The 23,132-nt window shown below is 39.4% G+C and overlaps 1 protein-coding gene across 1 annotated transcript in view; it reads right to left on the minus strand.

Annotated features, from left to right (window-relative positions):
* Window positions 1-321: 321 nt before the first annotated feature.
* LOC134528929 (radial spoke head protein 3 homolog B-like) overlaps window positions 322-23,132 on the minus strand; it is an 84,355-nt gene continuing 61,544 nt past the window's right edge. Inside the window, exons 8-10 of the mRNA XM_063362598.1 lie at window positions 22,422-22,508; window positions 3,237-3,339; window positions 322-786 (exon numbers count right to left, since the gene is read on the minus strand). Coding sequence (XP_063218668.1) covers window positions 753-786; window positions 3,237-3,339; window positions 22,422-22,508 — 224 coding nt within the window. The 3' untranslated portion in view covers window positions 322-752. The remainder of the gene's footprint in view (window positions 787-3,236; window positions 3,340-22,421; window positions 22,509-23,132) is intronic.

Consider the following 23,132-nt stretch of genomic DNA (forward strand, 5'->3'; position numbering starts at 1 on the left):
TTTTCTAAATTGAAAACTATATAACCAACCTTAAAGTATTAACTTCCTAACAACTTTTCTATGTTTTGGTATAGTGCATTTTATTAAAACTAAAACTTAACTGTGGTTTATATTTGGAAAGTGCCATAATGTAAGCTGTGATAGTGATTAAAAACTGAAAAAAGTTTTCAAACTAATTAAATTCCTATGTTAAAAATTTAAAATCGTCTGTCCTTTGTTGCCTGTTGTGTTGGCTTGATGACAAAACATCCAATCTGTAATATTTAATAAAATATTATTCTTAAGATTTCATAAATAAATTTCCTATAACTTTGGCAACATTTTTATCATAAAATAATGTCAGTACATGTTTTACAAACGTTACATTAGTAGTTTTAACACCTTTGCTAAATTATGTTGGTTTTGTAATACATATGAGGCTTACAAGATAAATTTAAAAAGCAAACCTCAAAATTATGAAAATCATTGAATATTAAACCATATGTGCTATTTTGAGTTTGAAATCCGATGTTCAAATTCTTGATGTGTGGAGTGGTTGCTATAAGTATTTTAACTTAAAAACTGTATGTATGTGTATATAATTTAAGTATCCTCTTCTAGTTCGATTATGAAATACTTCTTGCAACATTAATTAACTAGAGTCAGTTAACTGTTATATTTCATTCCAAAATAGTGTCATTTAGTGTTCAACAAGTTGTTAAGAAAAAAGTATGTAAAACTTCCGCAATTCTGGAGATCTTCGTCTTCATCATTCACGAGGCATTTTCCCCTTCTTCTTTCTTGGTTCTGCAACAAAAAAGCAAGTAAATGCTTGTGAAAGATAAAAATAAAACTATATAGCTGCATTAATACCTTTTAAACATTATCTGAAATGGTTTAAAAAATGTTTTCTTGATGGTGTGGTATAGCAACTTATATTTAATGGTATTTAAATGTTTTTACTGCCTTGCGGTCAATAATACAAAAATACTTGCTATCATCTGTAGGTAGCTAATATTTACACAAAATATTTCTTCTAAAAGTCATGTTACTTAAGTGAAAATTAACGTGGTAACAGTGGATGAAGTTATACATTAAAAAAATGGTATATCTATATTTTTGTAGTTAGCATCGTCGCATTGCAATTACCCGCATGTAAATACATAACGTAGCACCACACTTTTAATTAACGCACGCACGTTGTCGAAAAAAGTTTGAATATATTGGGTATTTACGATGTAATTATTTTCCCGCATGTATGAAAATAAAAAGTGAAGTGAAAACAAAAGCTAAATTAACCAGAATGATAGCTAATACGTGAAACCAACCAAATATTAAGGTTAAATTAAAATGAAGAGTGGGTTATAGGCAGCTGTTAACAAAATAAAACAAAACATATTTACACTACTTAAGATATAAATTAATAAGCTTCAAACATAGCAATAGCCTAAACTTATCTGATCACCTAAGGTCATAAGGTCATTTTGTCCACTTTACTGCGCGGCTTAATTCGTTAATGCGTATACATTGATATAAAACATTTTTTTTTTACTTTCGGAATGCGCAAAAAGTAGTTTTATGAATAGTTGAAAAAAAAAAATTACAAACATGGTTTATTTCCTGGTTGGTTAAAAACACCTGCGTATGAGGCAGTCGCTATCGCTATTTTTATCTTTAATGTGTAATTAACAGATACCATTCAGAATGTTATGTTTGTATTGCTTTCTGTTTCTGGAAAATAAAACCTGCATGTTATCACTTACAACCTTGGCAGTGTGGCAGTGCCTGTTCAACGCAGAAAGCAATCCAAGAAAGGATTGAAGGGTCGGTCGCAACACTCGCGGGTTAATAATAACTTTTTATAATAAAAAAACTATAGAAAACATTAGATGGTGAACACAGACCCATTCCTTCCATTTTTCACAAGTTCCTGGTTCTGCCAATGGCTTCATGTATGTAACTTTTAAAATTATGATGGATGATTGCAGAAAAATTGTGACTTTTCTGACAATTAACTAGTAATTTTCAATCAAATTTGGTTAGCCTACCTTATCAGATTGTCTAATTTGTGAGACTTATATATATGTGTGAAAGTCTCACCAATTACACAACCTGATAATGTGACCATATATATATGTATATGTGTATATATATATATATATATATATATATATATAAAGTGCCTCTCATAGCTGGTACACGTCTTTTAAGTTGTGGCTGAACAACATTTTTTATGGTAAATAATAGAGAAAGTATTTATGATGGAACAATGAGCGCCTGGATTATGTGTAGTTGAATTATGTTCTACATCCACCGCAAATTGTGTCACTATAACACTTTTTATTTTCTACATATTTTTTTTACGTAACACAACCTCCAATTACTTAAATGAAATAATTTTGCTCCAACGAAAAAAATTTGCGGTGGTTGTAGAACTCAGTTCAATTAAACATAATCCAGACACATAGTATTCCATATAAAGTACTTTCTCTATGTGTGTGAGTGTGTGTATATATATAGTATGTATATAGTATATAGTATATATATGCTATGTGTCTGGATTATGTTTAATTGAACTGAGTTCTACAACAACCGCAAATTTTTTTCGTTGGAGCAAAATTATTTCATTTAAGTAATAGGAGGTTGTGTTACGTAAAAAAAAAATGTAGAAAATAAAAAGTGTTACAGTGACAAAATTTGCGGTGGATGTAGAACATAATTCAACTACACATAATCCAGGCGCTCATTGTTCCATCATAAGTACTTTCTCTATTATTTACCATAAAAAATGTTGTTCAGCCACAACTTCAAAGACGTGTACCAGTTATTAGAGGTACTTTAGACCATAAGTCGTTTGGATGTTTTCAACTTATTTTGTAGTGATGAAGCTGCACCCGGAGGTTGTCGGTCGAACTCAGACTAGTTCTGTATGTTCCCAACGTGCATTGCTAGAGACCGGAAAAATTCGCGATTTTAATGACCTGTAGGATGGACTCCATGATCCTCTATGCATGCGCGGAAATGACATCTGCTCATTGGCTACTGAATCGTGATACCTGTTAACTGGGACGCTAGTGATTCGATACTTCTTTTGTTAAAGGTTTTTCATTGGCCGAGTGTCATTCAGATAAATTGTTGCCCAATCACTGATGCGGTAAAAAGGCAAACTTTTTGGATTCTAGCCTATCGCGAAAGGAATCCGCGAATTTTTCCGGTCTCTATGCATTGCGTACGTGCAGACATTTTGTAGCTCTTACTCCTTGCTGTCGTCGTCACTGCCAAGGTCCAGCTTGTCAGCTTCATCGTCCAGCATGACGCGGTACACCTCGCCTCTCGTCTCCACTATGTCGTGCACGATGTCTGGAACACACACGCACCGAGGCTGTGCTGCACTCCCAAACAGTTCAACCTTCACTCCACCAAGAACACTGGGGAGGAAATATGCAGGGATCGTCGTAGGCGCGGCTCCACCCGCTTAGAAATTACAACCAGCTCATGGACTTTTCTCCGTAATTTCATATCACTAGAGCTTCGTCGAAACTACGCTGTATTTTTTGACTTCCAAGATCTTTTCTTTTCAGGGTAAACACATTCATAGAAGAATAAAAAGTATTTTTGCTGGAGTCTCAACCAGTTTTATAATGTTTTGCCAATATAGGAATATTTTTTTAGTGTACGTAGGCTTACAGCAAGTAAACGTAAGACGTGTAGATTTAAGAAGATCCCTGAATAATCTTTGACCAGTGGTATTCGTAAATTTGTTGGTGAAAATTTTTAACAGTGGAAAAGACCATACTCACACAAGCCCAAATTATTTATTTCTTATTTATTTTTAAAGTAAATTTATATACAGTTACTTAAAACCCTAAGTGCATGTGTTAAACTTTCCTTTTTAATAAAAAGTTGTATGAAAATATAAGGTAAAGTTCAATATGACACGATGAATTTGTAAATGTTCCAAGGCCAATTTCTGACATAATTAATGCTGTGTTTTGCAGCTGCATCCTTTCTTTGTGCGATATTCTCCTGAGAATTCTTCCTGCATCTGCCCCTGATCTACAGATGTTCGGTTTTCTTTATTTGAACTTGAATTCAGTAGAACAGTTTTTACAAATATGTTAAATCTACAACAAACAATCTCCTTGATTTCATGGGCATGTTATCTTTGTTAACATTAGCTTACACTACATATCATCACCAATACCACGATATTCTAAGGGGCCAACAGCCAAGAACTAAATGCCGTTCTTGTATTTAAAAAAAGAGCAATCAGAACAATACCAAATTAACAGCCACAGAAACATTGTAAGCCATTCTTCAAAAAACTTAGCATCCTTCTGTACCTTGCATTTATGTATACAGTTTTGTGCTTTACGTTTATAAGAGAATACACATTTAATACAAAACTACTAATTCATAGATTTACACTAACAATACAAGGTATAAAAAACGTACACATGAAACTGGTGGACAAAACCACCATGTCTAATACAGTTAATTTTAAAGGAAGAAAACTATTAAATTAGCTACCACAGAATCTTAAAGAAATAAAAATAAATTTAACAATTTAAATACGTTTTTAATATTCTACCGAAAAATTGGGTAAAAGTTCCGTATCGCGTATCCAAGTTAAACTCTTGATCCTGATGGTATGATCTTGTACACATTGATCCTGTGGTACATGATGCTTGCTGTTTTAATTAAGTACGTCGACAGATCCTGGAATCACGGAAAAACTTGTAATATAAATATTAATTATGATCGCCAAGTTAAATACAAAAATAAAATCCCTCAAGACATGACAATTTGTTTGTATTGTGATATTTTTGTTTGTATGTTCAGGATCTGTAGACGTATTAAATTAAAATAGCATGCATCATGTACCACAGGATCAATTATACATGATTATGCCATCAGGATCAAGGGATTAACTTGGATCCGTGATACGAATTAATTACCAAAACATGTTACCACTCACAGCAGAATATACAGGTTGTATCAAAATTCATGTTACAACGCTTGAGGGTAGAAAGGTCTTATTATTTGCAACCATTTTTGCCAGTAAACATGTTGCCGGAAACGCGTAGTTAAGCCCCTGTAGCCCCAGAAAGAGTCAGCGTAGGGAACCCATTGGGCTTTGTGCGAGACAGACGATGCTGTGGTGAATTACGTGTTTACGACGCCGGGCAGCGCTCGAGAGGACTGTACGATGTCAAATGCTGACCCCCACCCCTTTTTACTTCCGTTGGTGGCGCCCTCACCTCTTTTCTTCCGTTCGTGCCGTGCCATAGCACTGTGCAGCGTGACATCGCAGTGTCGCAGTGTGTTTTGATATCATTCGTGGTCTGTCGTTGACTGTTCTGTCGTACAAGCAAAATCGTGGTGTCATTTCTTTCGCTGTGGTTCTGAAAAGTACTCGTTTAGTGAGTACACGGAGATGCTGCTTGTTTACGGGGAAGCTAGACAAAATGGACGAACAGCCCGTCGTCTGTACGAAGAACGATATCCGGGTCGTAGGATTCCAGCTCACACCATGTTTGCAAGACTTACTCAGCGAATGCGTGATACTGGTGCATGTGCCGTCACAAGACCAAATGCTGGTGCTCCACGCAGGGTTCGTACTCCCAGTTTTGAAAGATGTACTTCAGAGATTTGAGGAGAGTCCGGATACAAGCACAAGGGCAGAAGGTTCCGATATGGACGCTGACAAAATGGCTGTTTGGCGAGTTCTTCATGAGCAACTCTTGTACCCGTACCACCTTCAAAAAGTGCAACACATGGGTCCGGCGGACTATCCTCTTCGCATGACCTTTTCTCGTTGGTACATTCGAAGAGTATTGAGGAACCCCGAGTTAGCGGTTTTATTCAGCGATGAAGCCAAGTTCACTCAAGACGCTATTCTCAATTCGCACAACAGTCATGTTTGGAATGATGTCAATCCGCATGAAACGTGTGTTACAGCTCGCCAGGAACGTTTTCAGTTAATGTGTGGGCCGGTATTGTTGACGACGTACTCATCGGGCCTTTTTTTCTTCCGCCACGACTTACCGGCGCCGGATACCTCCACTTCCTTCAGAACGAACTACCAGGTCTTCTTGAAGAGGTTCCATTGCATGTCCGACGTGTGATGTGGTACCAACATGACGGGGCACCACCTCATTTTTCACTGCAAGTGCGAGAGTATTTAAACCAAGCATTTCCAAACCGATGGATTGGACGAGCGGGCCCTGTTGCATGGCCGCCAAGGTCACCGGACCTAACCCCGTTAGATTCCTTTTGTGGGGTTACGTAAAAAGGCTTATCTACGCTACGCCAGTACAAAAGGTAGAAGAGCTTACACAGCGAATCATTGAAGTGTTCGAAATCATAAGGTCGACTCCACACATGCTCCAGCGTATCCGTGAAAACATGATTCGCCGTTGCCACCTCTGTGTCGCTCAAGGTGGGCGTGTTTTTGAGCCGTTGCTTTAGGCTGTCACGTTGTTAAAACGTATGTAACAATTTCAATGTTGTGAAACAAAGCCGAAGCTGTGATTGATTTCAGAGTGAAATGAAAATCTGTGCCACGATTAAAAAGGTTATTTCTCTACTCGAACGCCCGCACATCCACAACATACTCTACAACGGGTTGCCTACGCTGACTCTTTCTGGGGCTACAGGGGCTTAACTACGCGTTTCCGGCAACATGTTTATTGGAAAAAATGGTTGCAAATAATAAGAGCTTTCTACCCTCAAGCGTTGTAACATGAATTTTGATACACTCTGTATCAATATACCAACTTAAATTCCCTTTTAAAACATTGTTGGTGTAAAGATACTTTAAATTTTTTTTCTTCCTTTTTCAATCTTTATCTCGCCTGTATTACTGTTGTCACCTAATATTTGTAATTTTAGATACATTTTTGACTTAAAGTATATATATATACCTATGCATGGACAGTTTAAATCTGTACCTGTATTACTGTTTTAAATTTATATGTATATAATTGTATCTATTTGTATTACTGCTTTAAAACTATATGTGTATACTTGTATCTTCTTTTATCTTATTAAATTACAATTTGACATGCCTGATTTTGTTACTGTAGGATTTTCAAAAAAATAAAAAGAATATATTGAACATAATGCTCATGCTTCAATGTTTTATGGCCATGGCGTATAAATTTGTTTTGTTAAAAATGGAAGAAATTAAACATTTACAAAGGAAAGTTGGAATTTATATTCCGAAAATGGAGTTGATAACATATGTTTTGCTTAAAACGAAATTTGAATTTCGAGAACAAAACTGAATATATTTTATAGAAAAAATGAACTTTATTATAAACCAAATGTAATTTTAATTGAGATATTAATTATTATTGTTACGATCGCGCTTGGCTTCAGTGCTTGGCGTCGCCGCGCTCGTTCGGCCTGTCTGCGCCCCCTTCCACCTGCATCCTCTCCCTGGTATCTCGTGCCATACTATCGCGCGACATCCTGACCGTCGCAGCGCGCACCTGCCTCAGATCGGGTTACTTAAAAGAGGCCGCACTGCGGAATAAAATGACTCAGACGCCTTTATCGGCGTTCTTAGAGCAGCCACCGCGTCCTTCGAGGACTCACGACGCGTTTCTGGGCATTTCGACGGCGAAGGTCGCGAGATATCTCGGAGACATGCCCGATTGTTCTGGATGGGAACCCAAGGGCTATTTAAGGAGGTTGGGCCGACCTTCGAGTCAGTCGGTCGGTGACTGAGTGAGTTCTCCCGCGGCGGAGTTTCCGGGCGATAGTGCCGCAGGTGCGGCAGAGTGGCGAAGTCCTTGGACGAAGGTTCCAGGGCAGGGAGTGAGTAAGTTCAGGGGAGTCGGGAGTTTTCCCGCGGCGGAGTTTCCGGGCGATAGAGTCGCGGGCGCGGCGGAGCCGAGTGAAGTTCCGAGTGAGGCGTCGTGTGGGATCTCGGCGAAGGGTGTGACGGCGGCGGCGGAGTGCGGCGACGGAGTCCCGCGGCGGAGACCCACGAGGGGTGCTGCGGTCAGAGTTGCGCCGGAAGTGCGGCCCAGCGAGGTGTGTGAAACGAGTGACTGGGGAATTGGCATTTCTTTAAGTGTAGTTAATTATCTGCCAATTTAGAAGATTATTTGTAAGTGACAAGTAGTGGTAATAAATAAAACTGTGTGTGTGAAATAAAATCTATTAATTGGGCTATCCTTACGAACCCGCAGGGAAATCGTAACATTATTATAAATTTTGGGGTAAAAGACCTTTATATGTGATATATTGTTTTTATAGAAAAATAATTGTTGGTAAGAAAAACCAAACGTTAAAACAAGTCTTGAGTTTAAAATAACCTGTTGTGTATATAACAATTTTTAATGTGATTTTAACAAGTCAAAGGAAACTTACCAACGATTATTTGAAAGAAAAGATTTACTGAAAATATATAACTTAAACAATATTAAACGTATAGAACATTAAAATGTTTTGAGGGATTTATTGCATTTTTAAGATGTATTATTGAATTGCTTGATAGAATAAAAAATATATAGTGTGTAATAAATAAATAATATGAGTGGAAGATATTTTAGATGAACTTTCTATCCAATATAATATTCAATTTGTTAGAAAATTTGTCAATAATGATAAAGTTTACTTCGAAATTACATTTGTCGAAAACAAATATATATCAAAATTGTAAAAGGACATAAGATTTAAATTTTTTGAATTGGAGGCATGTTATATGATTAAAAGTTTAAATCGTAAAAATAATATTCATGTATATGAATTAGAAATTCATTATAGAAAAAGTCGTTTGACATTTATTAAGTTTATTGAAAAAAGAGTTTTAATTGTAGATAATTCGATTTATTTACTAGTTTAGGCCACTTTTTAATTAATATTTTAATACTTTCATTGTGTTTGCCCTTTTTTACTGTTCCGAGACTGGAAAAAACGTGAAATTTAGGTTAAAAATCGTGAATTTTTGGACGGAAAATTGAAGTTTTGATGAAAACATGAGGAATATTTTTTACCTTTTTGGTAAAAAATGAGATTACAAATTGAACTTTTCATAGAATTTAATTGAATTCCAAAGTATTTTGCAAGTGTGCCAGAAGAAACACACATACTTATATACAGGCAATATTATTTTTATTTGTGACATATTTTATGTTTAATAGGAAACCAAGGATACTTTTCCATTACGTGTGTTTAGCTTAGGTTTGAAGAACAAACCTCTTTTGGAAAATTAATATCTTTAGTTTCCACCCTCTTTTAATTTATTCCACCAAAGTTATGACTTTGGTATTTGTAGAAAATTAATTTTTTTATATTAACCAAAAAGTAATTTCTGAAAGCCCTACATGGTTATGTATTGGTCTTAGGAATGTGATCAAAAATACGTGTTTGATTACAAAACGTCTCAAATTAGTAAGGGGAAGAGGGAAATAACAAAAAATTCAAAATATATGTTTTTTAAAGTTGAAATAGTTTGAAGTTTGAATGGAGTTCAGATTTATATCGCCGACATATTTCGCATGCCTTAACACTCTGGTTATCACGAAAGTGACCGTTTTATTAGATGTTTGCGTTACTTAAGAGATGAAAAATAGAAAGAAAAAAACTAAATCTTTAAAACTACAGCCCTTAAGTGCATCGGCGGGGATAGCCAGCAATATTTTTGTAAGACATTTTGAAAACATCTTTAAACTCAATACACCAATTGTTTATAATAAATATTTGTGATAAACAAATAGCAAGTATTTCATAATTTCTTTTAATGGAAGAGATTTATTTAAAACAACTTTATTACCATACACCATTGCTAGTTTACATAAGTTGTCACAGAAAAATCTCAAAGTTGAATAACAAACAACAAATTGAATACACAAACACACAGAGAATATTGGTATGCTCTCAATGTGTATATATATTAAACTTTGTTGTCCACTCTTAAGACCTTTCTATGACAACCAGTGAAAACCAGCAATGGCGTGTGCTCATTGAAGTATATTCTAAATAAATTTAATGTCCAAATAGTAGTATATAATAGGGGCGCCGAGCGCACGGGTTCTGGGTGTGGATTGTGATTGTCTGTCCGCCATATTGGATTGTGACGTCACGGCGGCCATCTTGGATGAGTGTAACGGGACATAGCGTAACGGGACAAGTTTGACCTTGACCCCGGCGGCCATTTTGGATCCGCCATCTTGGATCCGCCATTTTGGATGACGTCATTGTGTTCTCGAAAATTCCGGCATTGTGTTTTCCGCCATATTGGATGATGACGTCACCGTTGCATTTTCCGTTACGGCCGCCATCTTTAACTTTTTTATTTATTATCCGATTTTAATGAAATTTTTTTTAAAATTTATAAAAAAAATTCAATTAATAAAAAATATTTAAAAATCATACATTAACGACACGGAGCTCGGAGTCCTCAGTTCGAACCCGACGAACGCAAAAAAAAAATAAAAATGGCGACCGATCCTTCCTCCGTGGTGACTTTTGGCAGACTAACTCCCACCACTTTTCTTAAAGCATATATATCGTCACCTAGTATGACGTCATGTCCGCCATCTTGTCTTCGTTGCTGGAGACCACCATCTTGTTTTCGTCGGCGAGAGTGCGCTGACGCCATGTTAGTTTAGTTCTTATCCGCTAGAGTGCAGTAATCATTTATTATTACTGAGGTTCCCGCCATCTTGAAATTTGGCCGCCATCTTGGAAATCCGTAATTATTTAGCTAGGAATTCGGGAAAAGTTCCAAAATTCATTAAATAAATCACTCATTAACTGACATATTGATTCGACGGATTCCCGTCTTTGGTTCGATACCCGATCGATGCAATAATGTTTAATTTTATGTAAAAAAAATAATTGCCATAAACCATGTTCAAAATTCATTAAATAAATTGACAATAAATATACTGATTGAATAGATCGAATAAGGTCCTTGGTTCGATCCCTGACCGATACCAAAAAACAACTTTAATTTTAAAAAAGTATCACTAAAGTGTAAGGTTTGAGAAAATAAAATCTCCACAGGTTTTTTTAAAAAAACTTTTATTACATACATACTACACTACTACAAGTACAAAAAAAATACACAGACAAATTACTAAAGCCTTGGTTAAGATTTATTTCCGCATTTAATCTTGTGCTGTTCAAGACACTGTATAGCTGTGAGTCCTGATTTTCGAGGTCGATTAGCAAAATACTTAAAGCACATCTTACACATATAAATCTTATGTTGATGTTTTGTAACCTGGGGTCTCACAAGTCGGGAGAAGTTTTCGATGTAGCAGTAGTGTGCAGAACCGCCTTCACTTGTCACAAGCAACAAATCGAAATGATTTTTTCTTTCTTGTTTGGTTACCCGAATCGGACACACCTTATTATCCTCATTTAGCGCATACACATTAACTGAGACTTCAGGGTTATTTTTCTCAAAAACTTTTATCTGATTTAACGGTGGCGGATAGCACAGTCCATCGAAGTTGTACTTATTCTCCAAAGCATAATACCTCTTATCAACACGGTTTTGATGACTCCCCTCGACAAATCTTGCCAAAATACTCCATTTAAAACAAAACTGGTCCTTGAAGTTTTGGCAATTGACTACTGCTCTTTTGTTGACTATCGCCTCAGGTAAGGTAATAAATGATGATGTCTGATGGTATGGAAGCATACTATCACTCGATTCGTTTCCTATGCACATAATCTTGTGCCTGTCCAGACTGTTACAATGCGAAAAAACCTTATCGCATTTGTCGCACTTATATGTCTCTCGAGAGATTGTCAGAGACCTACTGCAGGTTATTGATGCACCACAATATTTGCATTGATGCGATGTACGCTCTTCATTAGTTGAAGAATCCATTGCTGATGATGAAACTTCAGCTGATGGTGGAACAGCACGTATCGTTGTCTTCTCTGCAGCAGGTATCGGGATCTCCACAGCTGTCGACACCTCAGCCATTGAGCTCTCCGCTGCCGTGGTCTCCTCTGCAGTCGGTATCGGGATCTCCGACTCCATCATCGTTGCTGTCATCGAGGTCCCAGCTGCTGTCGGTAAACAGTCTATTCCGGTCGACATAACTAAATCTCACGAAACTTAATGGAGAGAGCACGTCCGTACTGCACCGCGGCCAGAGGTGAACTGCGGGTCCAGTCGTCTGAACCTCGCTTATATAACCGTGGTCTTCTGGTATACTACATGAGTCAAAATATTGTCTGTATTTAAAATTTTTTTATTAGGTACCTAAAAATTGTAGAAATAAAAACACACGAGTTCAAGTTTTACACATTTATTTATAAAGAGTACACAAATACATATTAGGTTAAGGAATCAAGCATTTTCACAAGCAAAGTCTTTAATGCCGCACGAACTGACACGTCGACTCCGGTCCCAACTGGTTCGTTGACTCCGGTTCCAACTGGTTCGCAGGCCACAGGATCAGGAACACAGGTTTCCAGCTGGTCATCTTCTGCGATGTCGACAACTCTGACAAGACATGATCGATGACGTCTGTGACCACGTCTACGCCTGGGCTTTGGCTCAGTGCTAGTTGGGACAGATTCACTGCCTGAACTGCGATGACGAGACGCACACCGTTTGGACGTCTGCGTAGATGCATCACAGGTCGCAACAGGTTGCAACACGTCCATGTTTGGTGTTGCACGTGCAGACGAGGCGACTACCTCAGCGATGCTAGCAGGAAGGATTGTGTGTGGTCTCATGTGATAGACGGCACAGTTTGCAGGTTCGCAACAAGCTACCAGCTGCTGAGTCGGTTCGTAGGACACAGGAAAGTGCGCAAACCGCCAATGCTGAGCACCTCCATCACAGGTTTCTGTATATGTACGTAGATATCCGGAATCCCAGTAGCTGTACTCGACACTGCTGAAGCTAGGTCTTGCGCTCACGTACACGTTAGCAGGATGAAATGTAAACATCTTCTTGCAGGTCGAACGTCAACTGAAGGCACGTACGTATGTACGTCATTTATATATATGCAGGCTCCTACTAACATTGTGTGTGCCATTTCTGCATTAGCTGCGAGTTTGTACAGGCAGAGACACGTTCAAACTTGTCACATGGCTGCATGTCGTATATTTCACTAAGCTTGCGCAGGGAAGGACAGCCGTAGTCGGTCTGTATATCTACGATTTCAGCTGCTCCGTCGTCACACAACTTGCTCAGCCATTTCTTCTGTTCGGGTCCGGCTACGTAGATTATTTCGTTTTGAACTAGTAAATCTCCAATAGTGTTTTTCACTTGGTGGTACGGAATTTTTCCTTCGTCCCACTCTAGTCCGTGATAATATTTACATAGCCATTCGTTCGACCGTTTGCTTTTTTCGTCTAGTAGTTTCCAAGGATACGGAGGTCGGAAGCTGCGGGTTCGAGTCTTGTCTCCAGAGGTGACGCTAATTTTCTTGAGCACGAATCCATTTTGACTCTGGAAACCTTGCAGGTTGCAGTACATCTTGTCGCTAGCAATGCTCGGTCGTAACTAAATTATTATCGAAAACGAAACAGTATTTATGTCAGGATTTTCACAAGTTTGTCTCGACAATTGTACGAAGCAAGCCGATCGTGAAGTATCAGACAAAAAGCATAGGTGTTTGGTGGAATATTTCCGCTAGTCGTTATCTCAATCCTACAGTCGATGATGTTTGAATTTATTCGATCATCCTGTTTGGAAACGTCAAACACCATTAACGGTGCCTTGTTCTTGAAACTGTCGGGACTCAGTATCGGTGACTGTCTCCGTCCATAGTAAGCTTGCTGAAACTTGGCATACATTTGATATGCTAGAAGGAATCTTCCACTTTCAAAGTCCATGTTCATGTCAACGTACGGATAACTTTCGCTGTTTAAAAATATTTTTACATTACGTATTTGACAGTTATCGAATACGGAGCGACTTACTCCTGCATTGAGCTGTCTTCCGGTCTGAAGCCCGACGATGATGTATCTTGGTTTTTCCGTAGCGAAGCTGGACTTTACTATCCAATTGATACGCTGACTATGAGGCAAGCCAGGATAAGTTTCCAGGCTCCAGGATCGGAATGGCACATCGAAATTCTTGCCATTTTCTATGTTCTTCAACATCTTGACTCGTTCAACGGTGCTCACTTGGATGTGGGGCAGCATCCACTCGATAGACTGTAGTGTTAGCGAGACATCTTGAGGGTTTTCTGCAGCGGCGACAATTGCATTAATGTGCGTGTTGGCTAGAAGCAGTACGAGCTCTTGTTTCGAATTAATGATTATATGCTTGTAGTCCTCAGCGAATCCAAGAAGCATGGACAGAGGAACACAAACTTCGAACTTCCCTTCGGCATAAACCGGAAGCTTTTATTCATCCTCGAGAGCCCAACCGGCCATCTTTGCAGCAGACAGTTCATTTGGCGTGAGCGAAAGGTAATTTTTCATAGCAGATGTTATGCCTACATCTCTCGTCTGGTCTACCTCGACGCCATTGAGTACATAAGTAATGCGCTCGATTAGGTGTAGAATACCATTGCAGGATATTGACGTCGTTGTCGGATGCGTACCATCCGCTTTTGTAAGCGTGCCTCTTATACGTAGAAATGACTGCGAAGGTAAAGTACAAATATCTTGGTGCTGTACTGCAATGCGTACTTCCGATGGTAGTGCGTACGGTCCGAGCAGGAAAGGCTGGTACTCGTGCAATTCCATTTTCGTAATGCTGTCATCAAAAATGACCGGATCTTCCACGTTGAGGATTTCGTCTTCCATATTTATTCGGCACTTGTCCAATACTGAGAAGATACTTTATGTTGTCAGGTGTTAATGCACCGATGTCTGGTAGAGAACTGTTCTTGTTCACGGCAATACGATTTCTTTTATAATTGTTCGGTGTTACGAACTTTATGCCCATCGCTTCAAGTGCAGACGTAATGTAATTTCTTCGTCTTGAAAATTCACCAATCGTCCTCGCTGGTCAACGATTCGGACGACGACTTCGTGTGCGCACTTCACGACGACTGGAACGTAAATGATACTTTGCGGTACTTCGACCAGTTTATATCCTGGCGGGACCATCGGCGAAAACTCGTGCAGCATGTTGCTTAGTCTTCCGTTGAGATACGTTCCACTTGCCAAATTACAGTTTATTCTTATGACATTCACAGGCAAAATGTTTACTGCGCGCGTAGATTCGTACGTTCTTCCCGTATCATAAACCTTTGATTCGAATCCGAGCATGGTACCTATGGTGCCAGGTTTCGTAAAGTCGACATTTTCACTGCATGTTAGAATGCTTTTTTGAGTGTTTGGATTTCCACGCAGTTGAAAGTCTACATCCTGTGGTAACATATCCCTGATGTAATTTGCAATGTCGTCAATTTCGTAAGAGCCAACAGGTAACCGTATTTCATGAGCGGTCCCATCACTTTTCAGGAAGCAAATCTTGCAATTTTCTTCGTCAATGTTCGGTATGGCATTATACGTTTGAAAATCTACGAGTCCGATACACCATTCTCCGTCTAAATCCAGAGGCGGGAAATGAACCGCCCGCAGCTCAGATGCGTGACCTGTCAGGGTAAGTGTTATCGACATGACTAATAAATTAACATCACTGTACAACCTTTAAGTAGCAATTTTTATTTGTCAGCTAATTTTTGTTTGTTAAAAAGCGAAGACACAAGTGTCCGCAGTTTGTTTGATTAGGCTTCTGTTCCGTTTCGTAATTGTAAAACAACGTAGTGGACCGGCCCAGGTACCGCCTAAGTTCGGGCGGAGGGCGTAAATTTCCAAAACTGTCGTAGTAAGTAGCTTTTTTTCCAGACTTTATGTACGCCACCCAGTGCGTGCCGCGACCCGCCGACGTGTCTAAATTAATTATGGCGCACTCACGTGTCTTTGGCTTGCTGGGCAAAGTGTCTCGCATAAACACGCCGCGGAAATTTGGTATTTTCAGTTTGCGTGCGTACTTTATTAAATCTACGTTGGTGAGCGGTCGTTTCGGTAGGGAACTTAGGATTTTCTCTTTACACGTTTCTTTCTCATGCCTCGTCCTGTCTTGTGAGGATGCAAGTACAGTCCTGCGCCGTTTTTTTTACCGATGGCAATGGCTTCCATGCTGGCATTGTGTCGCTGTGCTTCTTTTAACTGCTTGCGCTCATTCTTCGAAGTGTTGACTGCCCGCACTATACCGCTCGTTGCACCGATAAGGCCTCCGAGAGCACCCAATGCAGGCAAAAGCAAAGGAAGAAATCCTCCTATAATCTTCTTGTCGAGAGTCTGTAGTTTTTGCTTGGCTTTTTGCACGCCTGCACCGATCTTGCGCTTCTTGGTCTTGCGTGAGTTAGTCTTTGACTTGATGTAGCTGGTTCGACGAGCACCCAGTCCTAATTTCGTCTTTGCCTTCATGATCTTAGATACGCCCCACGCTGCGATTTTCTCTCCTAGTCCCGCGTTCGACGATTTACTTATATCTTCGGCTTCCTGTGCCAATATCTCGTCGGCCCGGTGCCTGGATTCCAGATCCTTGCTTAATGAATATGCGATATCGTGCTGCTTGCACTTTTCGTCGAGAGAATTAATGCCCACGTCACCACGAGCTAACCTTTTCGCTAGTTTCGTGCCGGGGCCGCAAAATCTGTAGCCGGGAATGTGTAGCTCGAATGGTAGATTGTTTATCAGAGAGTTCACGAGTCCTGCGCCGATGTGTTTTTTGTTCTTACCTCTTCGAGTCATTACGCACAACTGACCAGAAAGTATAAATACGCTTCTTTTATACATTTACCTTAGTACAATGCAGGTCGTCAAGCAAGACGTGTGTTTGCCCGTGCGCATTACGCAAGACGATGTATTTAGTGCGCGTGAATCACGACATGGCTTACTGTTGCCTTCTGCCGTACGTTGCATAATGGCGGGTCCGTCCAACTGCGGTAAAACGTGTGTTTTACTGAGTTTACTGGAGGAGCCAAACGGTCTTCGGTTCGAGAACGTTTACTTGTATTCCAAGTCGTTGCAACAGCCAAAGTACCAGCGCCTAGCAACTGTTCTACGATCTGTGGATGGTCTGGAGTATTTTCCGTTTAGCGATAATACCGATGTTGTACCTCCAAGCGAAGCAAAAGCCAATTCCGTGTTTGTTTTCGACGATGTGATGTGCGAGAAACAAGGCATAATACAAGAGTACTTTTCCATGGGCAGACACGCCAAGGTAGACTGCGTTTACCTGTGTCAGACGTACAGTCGTATTCCAAAACATCTCCTACGAGACAACGCAAATGTCATAGTTTTGTTTCGCATGGACGAACTTAATTTACGCCACGCTTATGATGATCACGTAAACACCGACATGACATTCCAGGAATTCAAAGACATGTGCTCCTTGTGTTGGAAAGAAGAACACGGATTCCTAGTTGTAGTCAAAGACTGGCCTCTATATAAGGGCAGGTACAGACGAGGTTTCGATCAGTTTATCACCAAACATGAGTCATAGCATTTCGAAATTCGGTCGTAGCAGTCGAGACTTACGTACTGCTCTCAAGTCTCATGACGACGTTATCCGCAAATACATTTCGCTACTGGCTCAAAAAATAGACGGGGTGAAAAAGGAATTACTTGAGTACCTCGTAGCCATAGACCAGCGCGTGGAAGCTTCGGATTCTCGCATTCGCGACATGATCGAAGTTTCGAATGCACAAAGACGGGACGATCTGAGGACTTTTCAAAGTAGTCTGAAAGCATCACTATCTCAATCGACAACAAATTCAGATTTGGCCAAACACAAGAAAGAAGTTTCTGCGAACGAATAGAAAAGTATAAAAGGAGGTCTTGCAATAAGTTTTCAGCCAGTACAATGTCGGACCTGGCCAGTGACCTTCATCGAGCTATACAGTCTGTTCGCGAAAAATATTTACTTGCTAGACGAACCAGACTTGCACGTGAGATGGAAAATGAGGAGATATTTAAACCAATCACTAGTCGCCTCGACGAACTTAAAAACAAGGAAGAACCAGCCTTCATTGTGAAGACAGAAGTTGAAGATGAAATGTCGACTGTAAAGAAGAGAAAGTATGAACCAGATCGAGAAGAAGAGGACTTAACAAGTACAGAGTCCATGCACAAGAAAAAAATACCGAAAAAGGGACATCAAGTTAATGCAATGGTCCGACCATACCTGATATCGTTTACGAGCCGGAATAATGACACGACCTACGGAGTGTACAGAAAACATAATAAATGGTTCCTCGGTGCTAAAGAAATAGACTTTCTACCAGGAAATATCGTGCGCGTAGCAGAGTTCAAAACGCGCGGAACTCCGGGTCTGTACGAATTGCTGTTTCGCAGGGAGCCTAAAGGATATTCTCACAACGACTTACAAGAGTACAAAAAACTGCTAGAGCTAACCAATGCACATTTTCGCGATAACGATCCAGATAGTGGTGTATATAAAGACGTAGATCATGAAAAAATCGACATTCTCGCTAATCTCTTCAGTGAACTAACAATACATGGCCAAGGTTTAAAAAAGCTAGAAAGTGGTCAGACATTTGACTATGTATATTGGGACGACCCTAATGAATTAGTTGATCGCCTTAGAATTCTACATGCATCGCTTAGTGTAGGAAACTATTCGCACATCAACGAAATAGTCTCCATACTTGAAGAACTGAAGGAAGCCGGCTACATACAATGAGTCGAACCGGAATCGCTCGCGAACTTCATGCTCCTGCTAGACGGAAATACCTTCGTCGCAAAGTCATAGTTCGTGGAATTGATGATTTATTCCAGGCGGACCTTGTTGAGATGATACCATATTCCCGATTGAATAAAGGTTTCAAGTACATGTTGACAGTCATCGATGTTTATAGCAAGTTCGCTTGGGCTAGACCTGTCAAATCAAAGACTGCAACTGACGTAGCCAAGGCCATGAACATTATTTTGCATGATGGACGTGTACCGTCGCACCTGCAAACGGACCTCGGGAAAGAATTCTACAATGCGACCTTCAAGGCTTTGATGAAGAAGTATGGCATCAAACACTACTCTACATTTAGTAACGTCAAAGCCTCCGTTGTCGAAAGGTTTAACAGAACTTTGCGTTCCAAGATGTGGCGGCAGTTCACGGCTAACGGAAATTACAAGTGGCTTGACATCTTGCCGAAACTAATAAGCGAGTATAATTCCACTGTGCATTCTACCACGAAAATGAAGCCAAAGGACGTAAAGGATAATCGCCTGCTTCAAACAGTTTTTCCCAACACGAAGAAGAAAGATCCACGAAAGCGTAAAGCTAACGTCGGTGACATTGTGCGAATCTCCAAGCAGAAAGGTATCTTCGAGAAAGGTTTCACTGCAAACTGGAGTCCCGAACTTTTCCGTGTGACACATGTTCGTGAATCAGAGCCTAGGACCTACTACCTCGAAGATTTGGACCACAAACCTATCCATGGCGGCTTCTATGCCGAAGAGATTCAGCCTACGTTGTATCCCGATACGTACTTGGTGGAGAAGATTATAAAACGAAGAAATGGACTGTCCTACGTCAAGTGGTGGGGCTTTCCACCTCGCTTCAATTCGTGGGTGGCAGATGCAGACGTCGAGAAATCCGCAAGGCTTTAGTAATTTGTCTGTGTATTTTTTTTGTACTTGTAGTAGTGTAGTATGTATGTAATAAAAGTTTTTTTAAAAGAACTTGTGGAGTTTTTATTTTCTCAAACCTTACACTTTAGTGATACTTTTTTAAAATTAAAGTTGTTTTTTGGTATCGGTCAGGGATCGAACCAAGGACCTTATTCGATCTATTCAATCAGTATATTTATTGTCAATTTATTTAATGAATTTTGAACATGGTTTATGGCAATTATTTTTTTTACATAAAATTAAACATTATTGCATCGATCGGGTATCGAACCAAAGACGGGAATCCGTCGAATCAATATGTCAGTTAATGAGTGATTTATTTAATGAATTTTGGAACTTTTCCCGAATTCCTAGCTAAATAATTACGGATTTCCAAGATGGCGGCCAAATTTCAAGATGGCGGTAACCTCAGTAATAATAAATGATTACTGCACTCTAGCGGATAAGAACTAAACTAACATGGCGTCAGCGCACTCTCGCCGACGAAAACAAGATGGTGGTCTCCAGCAACGAAGACAAGATGGCGGACATGACGTCATACTAGGTGACGATATATATGCTTTAAGAAAAGTGGTGGGAGTTAGTCTGCCAAAAGTCACCACGGAGGAAGGATCGGTCGCCATTTTTATTTTTTTTTTGCGTTCGTCGGGTTCGAACTGAGGACTCCGAGCTCCGTGTCGTTAATGTATGATTTTTAAATATTTTTTATTAATTGAATTTTTTTTATAAATTTTAAAAAAAATTTCATTAAAATCGGATAATAAATAAAAAAGTTAAAGATGGCGGCCGTAACGGAAAATGCAACGGTGACGTCATCATCCAATATGGCGGAAAACACAATGCCGGAATTTTCGAGAACACAATGACGTCATCCAAAATGGCGGATCCAAGATGGCGGATCCAAAATGGCCGCCGGGGTCAAGGTCAAACTTGTCCCGTTACGCTATGTCCCGTTACACTCATCCAAGATGGCCGCCGTGACGTCACAATCCAATATGGCGGACAGACAATCACAATCCACACCCAGAACCCGTGCGCTCGGCGCCCCTATTATATACTACTCCAAATAAATTACGAATTGTAAATGTTTTATGTTTAACTAATTAATAGTCCTTACCTGCAATAATCATAAATACTGGCTATCATTGCAGAACAGGGTGGCGTCGTTGTTCTAATTGGCTGGCAGGTGGAGTTGGCAGAGGTGACTGATGTTACCATAGTTTGTAACACACAAAGAACTGGCAGAAATTGGGATGCGGTTGCGACCTTCTTAGCGCTAGCGAACGTTTGTATAATGATTATATAATCATAATTAGTGGCCGATCATTAGGGTAGAGGAGGGGGTCACATTCTCCTCTTCGTCTGAAGGCTTTGTTCAAGATATTGTTACGATTTATAATGTGGGGAGAACTTGGTTCGTAACGGATAGCTCAATTAAGTTTTATTACTGTCTTATTGATTACTGATATTTACATTAATAATAAATAATTGTACTTAAAAATGTCAGATCACAAATCACTGGCACTTAAAAATGTTTACGCTCAAGTCACTCAATGTCTGTCAAGATCCGCAGTTCGCGCTCTTCCCCAGAGCTGGGCTCAACAGTGGTTTGCCCCTTACCTCGCGCCTGTCCACACACACAGTCTCGCGCCACTCATTCACCGCACTCTCACGATCCAGTCGAACTCCGTGCCGCACCACTCTCAGGGGGAGGTCTCTCACCCTCTTCGCCGATGTCGCACTTCCCTTCGCTCGAAATCCGCTCGGAACGCCCGCGGAGGCCGGCGTCACTGCTTAAATACTCTGTCATCCTTCTCGAACCGACGAGAGCAGCTGTGACGAGTTGCGTCATCCCAGGTCGACCTGACGCCCGAACAGTCGAGAAGGGTGTCACTTGTTCACGCTACTTTGTGCTGCGGCCCGCGGAATTCCCAAGGACATGCGATATCTATTAGGTTTTGTGATAAAAATCTCGACTGTCTATTGATAAGTGGAGGATATTGCTGTATTCTATACATATGTTGCATTTTTCTGGTTTGGATCACCTACACTTTCGCCGCCTCTATGCTTCCTCTCTCTTTACGCTCACATAAAAACATTTCGGAAAAATGCTGGCGAAATTCTGAACCATGTCTTCCTTGCTTCAACAAAAAAAAAAAAACATTTTCTTGAACACACACACACATATATATTAATTGACAAGTGCACATACAGCACATGAACAGCCTAAGTATGTTTTAAGGTTACCTATATGGTATCATGGTATATTCCTCATTCAAAATGTCTGTGGATTTCCCTTAATGTTTCCTACGTTTATCCAATGTCCTTAAATGGAACGTCGTCTTGGTACATACCAAATAATTCCCATAGGCATCCATATGTTTTAGTCAGATCTAGAATATTCTTAGGATACTAAGTTCAAATCATTTTGACATTTTACTGGTGCACACATATGTTATTTTATGGCTATTTACGTGGTTAACCTGAGAATATGCAAGCATACTTCTCGTATCGTATGCATGTCCTAATATCGCCCACATTTATCTTGATTTCGGAGAGATACGAAACATTTTATGAATATTGAGTGGTGTGTAGGTACACAGCCTTTGGCAAGGGAGGATTTTCAGTTTAGTAGGCAATTTTGGAGTATAGGTTGATTATCAGTTTTTTATTTGATTTTTAAATTTATTTTACAGCATGTTGGCTTCCCCGCTACATGTCGGGGAGCTAAGTGTGAGACAACTTACATACGAAATTAATCCAAAACACCAATTTCCGAAGCAGGAATCAAACCCACACCCCAATAATTATTTCGTAATCCAGTGTGATGTTACCTGCAAGGACATCTTTGCTGGTCACCGTGTGTTTAAGTTCTTGTTTCACTTCCTTCATTAGCCACTTCAGCACATTTTCATTGCCCTCTGAAAAAAGTAAAAAAAAAAACACTTTTGTATTACTCATAATATTTCATGAATTACAATTGTATTGCACATAACATTTTCTGAGCTAAAAAAGGTACCTGATTGGATATAAAATTGCCACGTTAGTTTCAGTAAACTACAAGTTTTATGATACATTATAATAGGCCTACTTTGTTTCTAAAATTTTAAAATTGAACTTAATTAACCAAAGGTAAGACCGAATATAAATAATTTATATCACAGAGGAAAACACGCGAAAAATAATAGATAAAACATTGTAACAGTAAAACGATTATTTATAAACAATCAAAATATAGTAGATTACTTGCAAACCTAATGACCAAAATTTTATGAAACAGTAATTATCAACTATAGAAAATACACATAAAGTTGTAATAAACTTATAACCGTTTTAGAAAAAAATCAGTCATGTGACTATCTCTGGCACAAAACATTGTAACTACCTTTTCGCTGTATCTTCATAAATAAATTAAAGTTTGGTTATCCTCAAAACCTTAGGTTTGGAAAATCACAATTTTTTAAATTACGTATTATTTCCTAATTGTTTTTGCAACAAAGACCGCATTTAATTATATGCTCTTCTTTAATGCCAGCATTGACGTA

Source organism: Bacillus rossius, chromosome 2 (assembly GCF_032445375.1).
Source record: "Bacillus rossius redtenbacheri isolate Brsri chromosome 2, Brsri_v3, whole genome shotgun sequence".
NCBI classification, from domain to species: domain Eukaryota; kingdom Metazoa; phylum Arthropoda; class Insecta; order Phasmatodea; family Bacillidae; genus Bacillus; species Bacillus rossius.